This window comes from Cydia splendana, chromosome 6 (genome assembly GCF_910591565.1).
Source record: "Cydia splendana chromosome 6, ilCydSple1.2, whole genome shotgun sequence".
NCBI classification, from domain to species: domain Eukaryota; kingdom Metazoa; phylum Arthropoda; class Insecta; order Lepidoptera; family Tortricidae; genus Cydia; species Cydia splendana.
Genome location: NC_085965.1, coordinates 15,167,746 through 15,177,282, shown reverse-complemented (window position 1 = coordinate 15,177,282; position 9,537 = coordinate 15,167,746). Strand labels below are relative to the sequence as shown.

Below are 9,537 nucleotides of genomic sequence, written 5' to 3'. Positions count from 1 at the left end.
GAACAGTTAGCCGCGAATGTGTGCGTAAAACTGCGTCGCTTGGACGACGTGTACGAGATGAATTCCAATGGTAAATATTCTATTATAGATTGCACGAACAAAATCAAAGTCGAGCCAATCGTCAACGAGACTTCGAATACTGAAGATTTACTGGAGGACTACATTGACAAGGCAGAGGAATTCAACCAGGTATTCAATGAAGAATTAATAATTAAAGAAGAAGAATCAGACTCAGACTGCGACCCTTTGTTAGAAATCAAGAAAGAAAGAGAAGATTCTCCAATAACCGATCCAACGTTAGCCAGTTCGACTCCAAAAGGAAATGATCTGGAACCTAATAGTAATAATACTCCACTCCCTTACTTACAGGAGTGTAGAGAAGACCGTCCTAAGATTGAGACATTTGTTCCCACGTTCCGCAACTTTCCCAGGATGGACATTAAAACATTTTTGTACGGACCTTGGACCGAGGACGATAGCAAGATACAAAAAATAATTTTCACCAGAAAACAAGCTTGGTTAAAGCCTTCCACAAACAAACCTGCTCACTATTTTGAATATTTTATCGATGACGAGTACCTTAAAGATATTGTGGTAGCTACTAACCAACATGCGTTTAGGAAGATAAATTTTAAACGCGACGCTTGTTACTCGCGTGATTGGAAAGACGTTACGGTCGCAGAGTTTAAAATCTTTATAGGACTTCTTCTGCACACGGGGACTGCGAAATTTAAAAATGTTGTCGATTACTGGAGACCACACAGACTTTACAAGTCCTGCTTTCCAGAATACATGACCCCGCAAAGATTTTCAGCGATAATGTATTATTTGACCTATCCCGGTATAGAGGCTGAGAAGAGAATCAATCACCTTAAATTCAATCACCCAATGGCCGATCACTTTAACGAGGTAATGGATAATATCTATTATCCGGGACGAAATATGTCTGTCTGTATAAATAAGATCAAGATTGATCCTGGTGTCGTTCAAGATTTTCAGTTGAAAATAATATCTTTACATGAACCAGGCGGACCGATCGTGCGAATGATTATGGATACTCGACGTAATGTACCTCTTGATGTAGAAAATGTTACGTGTAAAATGTTGAAAGGCAAATTTGACGTAGGGCACGCGGTTTACGTGGACAGTGCAGCAACACTTATTATTCCTTCGTTTGCACAATACTTACTCCAACGCAGAACGTACTGTACTGGTATTATAGACGAGAGGCGGTTTCTGATGCCAGAAGAATTAGTGAATGCGCGTCTAAAGCATAATGAAAGCAAATCGTTATTTTACGATGGTTTACACGTTGGTAAACATGAATTTGAAAGCGTAGCTACACCCTACGTAACCACTAAGTACAAGAACAAAAAAGACAACCCGCCGAATCGAATGCCTGAACCATTAAGAGTATATAAAGAGGTAATGGCCGAAACATCCGATCCACACAGCGACATGCTGAATTACTTGCCGTGTGAAATAAACAAATGGCACTCAGTCAAAAAACTGTTTGTATACACTTTATTGTTGAGCATTTATAACGCTCATAAGCTATCTAATATGTTTTCGGGCACCAAATTAAACTACCATAATTATAGACTATTGGTCCTAGAACATCTTTTACCGGCAACTGCTCGTAGCCCAGACAAGCAGCACATATTAGTCAAGATTCCTAAAACATCATATAGAATCAATAAAGATAAACATATCATACAGACGACCAGGCGAAACTGCAAAAACTGTACGAAAAATAATATTAGGGTTTCCACTACTTATCAGTGCAAGGGATGCGACAATAACCCAGCTTTATGCTTTCCATGTTTCTTTAAACTTCATTCCTGTACTTTGATTAAATAAATTGTTTGTTTTAAAATTTATTTTCTCATTCTGCTCCTGACTTAATGATGAGGCAGAAGACGGCGCGACCGTTCGAGCGAAATTGTGCTAAGTTTAGGATTCCAATAAAAACTAAAAGGCCTGATACAACTTGCTGAAACTGAATTTAGTAACCGATGACAGGGACGCAGCAGGGACTATACTAATGACACAAAGTTAGGTTACTCCTAATAAAAAAAAACTTTTAAATCTCATTAAATATATTAAATTATAACTTTAGTAGATATACTGAATAGATAATATAGGTATACTAAAGCACTGTTAAACGCCTGTCGGTCGGTGTCGGTGCCGGTGTGTAAAGTTCACAACGCATAACACCACACAACAGTGGAAACCACTAAGATACGTCCGTACACAAACACAGATCGAGGTGCGCAAGATTTGTCTGTGTAGGGTGTCATTTTCTATGTATTTGTGTCGTCATTACTGATTGGATTTTGTATGTAAGTGTGTGAGAAGTGCGACTGTGTGCACCTTTCCCCCCGCCAAAAATGGCAGAAAGATTTGTACGGTAAGATATCGCTTGGGCCCCTCCCTTTCGACGTGTCGGAAGCCGGTGTTGCTCGAAGGTGTAAACCGAGCACTTTCATTTGATACCAAACTCGACCATACTTTCCTGCAATTAAAATGACAAAAATAGCAAGACCCCTCACAAATAGCTTTTTAGCATTTTAAGCTTTTCTAGCTCAATAACCTCTTGATCGAGCCTGCTCAAAATTTAATGACTAAGTACAATATAATGCCCTGAACTATACTTTCACCCAATTTCATTTAAATTAGAACAAATTTACTTACAGCTTGGCAAAAGAGTAGAAATTAAAAAATGGCAACACTGTACTGCCGTCCCTTTCAAACCAATCCATTTAAGAAAACGGGACGACACTACAGTGTTGCCACTTTTTAATTTCTACTCTTTTTTGCCAAGCTGTAAGTTAATATTGTGTATCAAACTAGAGTCAGACCGTGAAAAGTCTGCAGCGATTTTGATAGCCCACGCAGTGCAAGTGTCATTTTAAACTTCAAACTTCTATGAAATTATGACGTATAAATAACACTTACACTGCGTGGGCTGTCAAATCCGCTGCAGACTTTTCTTGGTGCGACTCTATCCTGGGATAGTTCAGCTTAAAAACGTCGAAATGTCGGGACGTGTCCCTAGCCAGCTGTGTGTTCCAAGTTGAATGTAAGAACTTCACTTCACTTCGCTTCGCTCGCTCTTTCGATAATGTGTTTGTTATTGGCACATAACATAACATTTTTATTCTCAAATCTTTAATTGTATAGAAGCATTTTTATATGTATCTCAAACAGCTAGGGCTAGAGCTGTCATCTTGACATTGACAATATTGACATATGACACTGACAGTTCGGTCAGAAACAGTCTCAGAAATTCGCACTCGCCAGGTATTCATTTGTTTATTAGTCACAGACCACGTTTTAGTGTTTTCTTTCTGATTACTTCTACGATGGTGAACGTTAGTGAATCCGCTGTTGAGAGTATCGGCAAGGTTCTCAACAATGCTTCGCGGCCCATGAAAGAGCGCTTTCGGGCGCTATTTACACTCAGAAATATTGGCGGCGAGTCGGCGATAGAGTGTATTAGCCAGTGCTTCGGGGATGAATCAGTGCTGTTAAAACACGAGCTAGCCTACTGTTTAGGCCAAATGCAGGATAAAAGGGCTATACCGATTCTAAGGAGCGTGTTGGAGGATAAAAATCAAGATCCCATAGTACGCCATGAGGCTGGTAAGTTTATTCTTATCATTAGTTCTATTGCACGTACATGATAAGTTATGATAAGCTATGATGTATGAGGCATGTCTACAAAGTTAAATAAAATTATCTATAATCCACAAAGTATTAACAGTTGAAAATATTGTTTAGAAAAAAGTTCAATACTTGAAAATTTGAGTTAAACTATGAAGACAGAAGTTTAGTATCCATGACCTTTCTATTTAAAATACCTCAATTTATTGGGAGCAATTTGGTTTGATGTTTAAATAGTGCGAGGACAAGTGAAACTTACTATATTAACCTGTCGTCTACCCAGACCGGAGATCTCCGGCCAATTGTTTGTTACCCTTGTTTCCCGCTCCCCACACGCGCCGGCCACCCCATATTTGTGTTATGATACGATTTTTTTTGCACCCAAGATAATTGGCAGATGAAAAGCAGCTTTAATTTCATTTTAAAAAACTGCTTTTCGACTGGGGTATAAAATGGCCAGAGATCTCCGTCCGTAACAAATACAGGGTACAGAATAATTGATGGAGATCTCCGGCCGGGGTAGATAGAGGGGTGATTTTTTTTTGACAGCTTGGTAGACGACAGGTTATGTAGATGTTGATTACTACTATTATGTATTATTATTTACAGTTGCAGTAAGAATAAAGGAAAACGGTTTGCAAGTAGATAATGAAAAATCTGAACTTCAAAATTAATACTGGAGGAGTCACATTTTGTCATTATGATTTATAAATCGCTTCATATCAATATCAATATCACTGAAGAATAAGAATTTGTATAGAATACAGAAGAAAAAAACCTTATTACCATTTGTCAATGTCAACTTTTAATTTAGCGCTACCATCAGTGCATTTTTGCCCCCATAAGACAAGGGGTATCATGATAAACTCTTATTTAAATATATGTCAATCTATGATTTCAGGTGAAGCTTTGGGTGCAATTGGTGATCCAAATCTCCGTGAGCTGCTTGAAAACTACCAACATGACCCAGCAATCGAAGTAGCGGAGACATGCCAAATAGCCCTGCAAAGACTGGACTGGGTCGCAAATGATACCCAGAAAGAGAACTTATCAAAGAGCTTGTATGCATCTGTGGACCCAGCGCCGCCCAGCACAGAGAGTGATATTTCCAAGTTAAGTCAGACACTGATGGATGAGACTAAACCTCTATTTGAGAGGTACAGGGCTATGTTTAGCCTTAGAAATATTGGGACTACAGAAAGTATAAAAGCTTTGGGTGAAGGTAAGCCATTCGTTTTGAAAAACACTTCCTTTACTGTTAAGTAATTTATATGTGCTACCTACTATAGTTTTTTTGACTATGAAGCACTGCCCATGGGAGTTGAATATTATGGAACAATTGCAACAGTTGTTTGTTTCTTGCATAGAAAAAAAATAGACTATAGATCCTATTTTGGTGATATAATCTATTGTAATGAAATTCTAATATATAATAAATAAAATCTATTGTAATGAATATAGCAGGGTAAACTTATTTAAACTTTTTAAATAAATAAAATAAATAAATATTATAGGACAATTTTACACAGATCAATCTAGTCCCACGGTAAGCTCAATAAGGCTTGTGTTGTGGCTACTAGACGACGATATATATAATATATAAATACTTATATACATAGAAAACATCCATAACTCAGAAACAAATATTTGTGATAAACACACAAATAAATGCCCTTACCAGGATTCGAACCCGGGACCTCCTGCTTCGTAGGCAGGGTCACTACCGACTAGGCTAGGAGGCCGTTTTTAGTCAGTAATTTTAGAATATGCACTAGTGACATTGATAAATGGTTGTTATTGTCCTGAATTTACACTTCATCTGGGCCCACCTAGCCTTAAAAACCTTATTTTGTTATCTGCTATGAATCAATGTTTATATTCTATTTATACAAATATGCAAGCGAGACGCATTATATACCCTATTCAGTAGGGCCTACTGGATCCAGCAGTCTAGAATAAAACCCCAGAAATACTTATTTTCGAATAAGCCCTTCAGCTCTAAATAATAAAACAACATCTCTCTGGTGGAAACGTCTAAGAATACTTTTATCTGCCTTTCAGGTTTCAAAGCCAGCAGTGCCCTGTTCCGTCACGAGGTAGCTTTCGTTTTTGGCCAGATGCAGGATGAGCGAAGTGTGCCGTTCCTGGTCAAAACCCTGGAGGACACAAATGAACATGAGATGGTCCGCCATGAGGCTGCAGAGGCTATGGGATCCATTGCCACTGAAGAGTGCACTGAGGTTCTGAAAAGGTATTGTGGAGACACTCAATATAAACTTTCAATTAATTATATTTTTAGCATTTAAGAAATACAAAGAATAATAACAGTTTTATGTATGTGACATTGACATCTCTCATAATTAGGGTTACCAGATACAAATTTAGAATTTCCTGTCAAAATTCCTGGTTTCCGATAGCCGTTAGCGATGGCCACCCGATTTAGCCGATAGCCGCGTCAACTTCTTATTATATTGTTATCTTTGAAAATGCGAATATTAGACATGATTTCGATTTCTAAAAATCTAATATGTATGTATATATGCTTGAGTAAAGATTTGTTAATGAATAATTACGAAGTTATTGATAAGTTGAGTGGATGTAATTTTTTTTTTACAATGTTTTTGGATTAATTTAAGTAAATAAAAACGTACTTTATAAAAAAATATCAATTCAAAAAATTCCTGACATTTTCGTGTTCCGTCCCCATTCCTGACAAAAGGCCGAAATTCCTGACATGTCAGGAAAATTCCTGTCATCTGGTAACCCTACTCATAATAGTCAGAATATCACAAAAGTCAACAGTTAACAGATTAGCTGAGTGCACCAGGTGTCCAAAATGAACTGCACTACTATTCTTTTGTTGTTTTAACAAAGTTGTGCTTAAATGATTTTGAACATCTCGCCTGGTTAGCTACTTCTGCTGTTTACTATACCTACTTTGAGCTACTAAATGTAAATACCTCACACCTAGAGTAAACTAACAGAATTTATCGAAAATATCAAGCTACATAAATAAACGTAACATTATTCAAACGCGGTAATCTCATAAATTTACACACCGTAAAAGTGACTTTATTGTGACTAGGACTAGGCGCAAAGACACAATTTACTAATCGCCACCTTCATCATTGCAGGTATTTAAGTGACCCTAGGCCCGTGGTCCGAGAGAGCTGTGAGGTGGCCCTGGACATGTCGGAGTACGAGAACAGCCCCGAGTTCCAATACGCCAACACGTTGCTCGCCGTCCACGCGTGAGGACCGTGGCTATAACTGCGAACTACGTTCGTTAGTTCGTCTTTTTGCATCTCGCTCTTGCTTCGAGTGAGAGAGGCAAATAGACGATTCGATTTGCGCGGTTCGCATTAGACCTATTTTATGGACCATATAAATTTTCGTTGATAAAAGGCAGAATGATTTGTACGGTAAGATTTCGCTTGGGCTCCTCCCTTCCGACATGTCGGAAGCCGGTGTTGCCCGAAGCTAGCGCCATCTGTAAAATACTTCGCCGACCAACCCATTTGTCAGTTAAAAATCTGGACTATGCAAGATCGGTTAAATGTCAATTTTGGCGAATTTATGACGAAATATGTCCCAGTGGTGTAAGCGTCAGGATGACAGGACCATGATAGCTATTTATAACGAGCGTTACTCCAAGTTTTAGTACCTTTTTTGAACTATTTGGTACCTGATCAAAAAATTTGTACCTAGCTAAAAATCGAGAAAATTGAAAATAAAGTGGCCAGCCATTCTGACGTCAAGTTGACAGGACCAAGTCCACTTCCCCTAGTTTTAGGCGTTATATCGAATCCATCTTTTGACAAAGATTTAGTACCTAATTAGTAGAGTCTGGCTAGCCAAATTTTGTTGACAGATATTTCCTTGTTGCATCACCAATTGTCTATGCTTTTAAAAAAAGTTAAAAGTCTGTTGTCAATTTATGTCATTCATTCAAATTGTTCGCGGTTTATAAGGCGTTTATTTTAAATAATACTTAAATAATATTAATAATGACTATACCGAGTGACGTCCGCAACCTATTATTTAAGCTCGTAAATAATTACGACAATGTGCGAAGTCGACGTGAAGCGTTTTATAACGAAAAACTGCAATGTTTACAAGTCGGAAACAATTCGCGTAGGTTGGTGCTCTATTAATATTTTGATACTTTAAGTACTAGTTCTAAATTTCTAACATTTCCCTATAACTTTGATTAAGTATGTGAATTTATTAATACCTGAATCTCATAAACAGGACAAGTGTGTAAAAGAAACGGATAAACTAGAAGTTCTGGAAAATATTCAGATTCAGATTCAGATCTTTATTTGATCTTTACCAATAAAATCAAAACATTGGAACGTAATCATATGTGTTTGTCGTTGACTATACTTTACATAGTGGTAGAAATTAATGTGAGCTGACTTTGAGTGCAGTCAACGTATATTTAACTTATTTCCTTATTAGGTACCTTACGTGTGCACAGAATATAAAAAATATTTTCTAGTATCAAAACTATAATTCCTACTACACACAGTGAGACCAGCCCAAGATTTTTTGAATTTCCCGCCAAAACTTTGGGTAATATTTCGGTAGCCAGACTCTACCTTTCATAATTATTCTTCTTATTTTATTTTGACTTACCATAAAAAAGTTAGTTTTAGTTATTTTTCACAATATATTATTAGTTCACAAGTTAGTTTGGCTAAATCATTTATTTCTATTAAATCTTTGTCAAAACATGGATTCGATATAACGCCTACGACTTGGGGAACTGGACTTGGTCCTGTCAACCCGACGTCATACTGGCTGACCACTTTATTTTCAATATTCCTTGATGTTTAGCTAGGTAGAGTGGGGCCAAGAAAAGTCTGCAGCGGATTTGATAGCCCACCCAGTGCAAGTGTTATTTATAAGTCATAATTTCATAGAAGTTTGACGTTTAAAATAACACTTGCTCTGTGTGGACTATCAAATCCGCTGCAGACTTTTTTTAGTCCGACTACAAATTTTTTGATGTCCGGCTCCGGTACCAAATAGTACAAAAAAAGTACTAAAACTTGGAGTAACACTCGTTATAAATAGCTATCATGGTCCTGTCATCCTGACGCTCACCCAGTGGTCTAGAACTAGTTAAATTTTATTTTTTCTTTATTGAAAGTGATTATGATGTTAGATTTTACCATTTGTTATTTTAGATATTCAGCGTTACCTATTCATTTTCTTTATATAAGGCTCACCTTTTGTAATACACGTACATGACTGAATAAGTATTAATTTGAAGTTGGAAACATTGAATTTTGTATCGGTCAAAGGAGTATTTATAAATAAATTATCAAGTAATGATTAAACCATGTTTCATTTGCCTTCCGTCGCAGTAACAGAAAACAAAATACTGTAGAAGAGTAACGTACGTACGCGTGAAGCGGGCAGCAGCATTAAGATTGGCTGTAGAGTTAGACCAAGAAAAGTCTGTAGCCATTTTGATAGCTCACGCAGTGCAAGTGTTATTTTATACGTCATAATTTCACAGAAGTATGACTTCTTGGTCTAACTGGTCTTACTATGGTCTAACTCTTCTATCAACTCCATATCGTGAAAGGTGAAAGCCATAAAGCTATGGAGTGTAGAAGTAAAAGGACCTCTACCTTCCATACATAAAGCGATCAAATCGGCCATTGACAGCTGTCTAAATTTTCAGTTGCTATAATGGCGGATTGTAAAAGTTTTGTGGTACAAGAAAAACTGTTTAATATCTAAATAAGTAATTTCGGTGATGACGAAACTTGGTGTGTAGTTAATCTTGTGTATAGTTAGTTAGGTGTGTGTTACGAAAAAATGCTATGTCATGTTAGAACATGGTTAGAACATTTAAAC

The 9,537-nt window shown here is 37.2% G+C and overlaps 1 protein-coding gene across 1 annotated transcript; it reads left to right on the top strand.

Moving 5' to 3' along the window:
- The first annotated feature begins 3,293 nt into the window (after positions 1-3,293).
- On the top strand, positions 3,294-9,011 carry LOC134791475 (deoxyhypusine hydroxylase). Its single transcript, XM_063762507.1, has 4 exons — positions 3,294-3,645; positions 4,568-4,888; positions 5,728-5,917; positions 6,801-9,011. The coding sequence occupies exons 1-4, from the start codon at positions 3,366-3,368 to the stop codon at positions 6,919-6,921; spliced, it is 912 nt and encodes a 303-aa protein (XP_063618577.1). The 5' UTR covers positions 3,294-3,365; the 3' UTR covers positions 6,922-9,011.
- Positions 9,012-9,537: the final 526 nt, after the last annotated feature.

Coding starts and splice junctions, on each gene's coding strand:
- LOC134791475 (XM_063762507.1), top strand. CDS start 3,366: ATGGTGAACGTTAGTGAATCCGCTGTTGAGAGTATCGGCAAGGTTCTC. Junction 3,646..4,567: donor CATAGTACGCCATGAGGCTG/GTAAGTTTATTC, acceptor CTATGATTTCAG/GTGAAGCTTTGGGTGCAATT. Junction 5,918..6,800: donor TGCACTGAGGTTCTGAAAAG/GTATTGTGGAGA, acceptor TCATCATTGCAG/GTATTTAAGTGACCCTAGGC.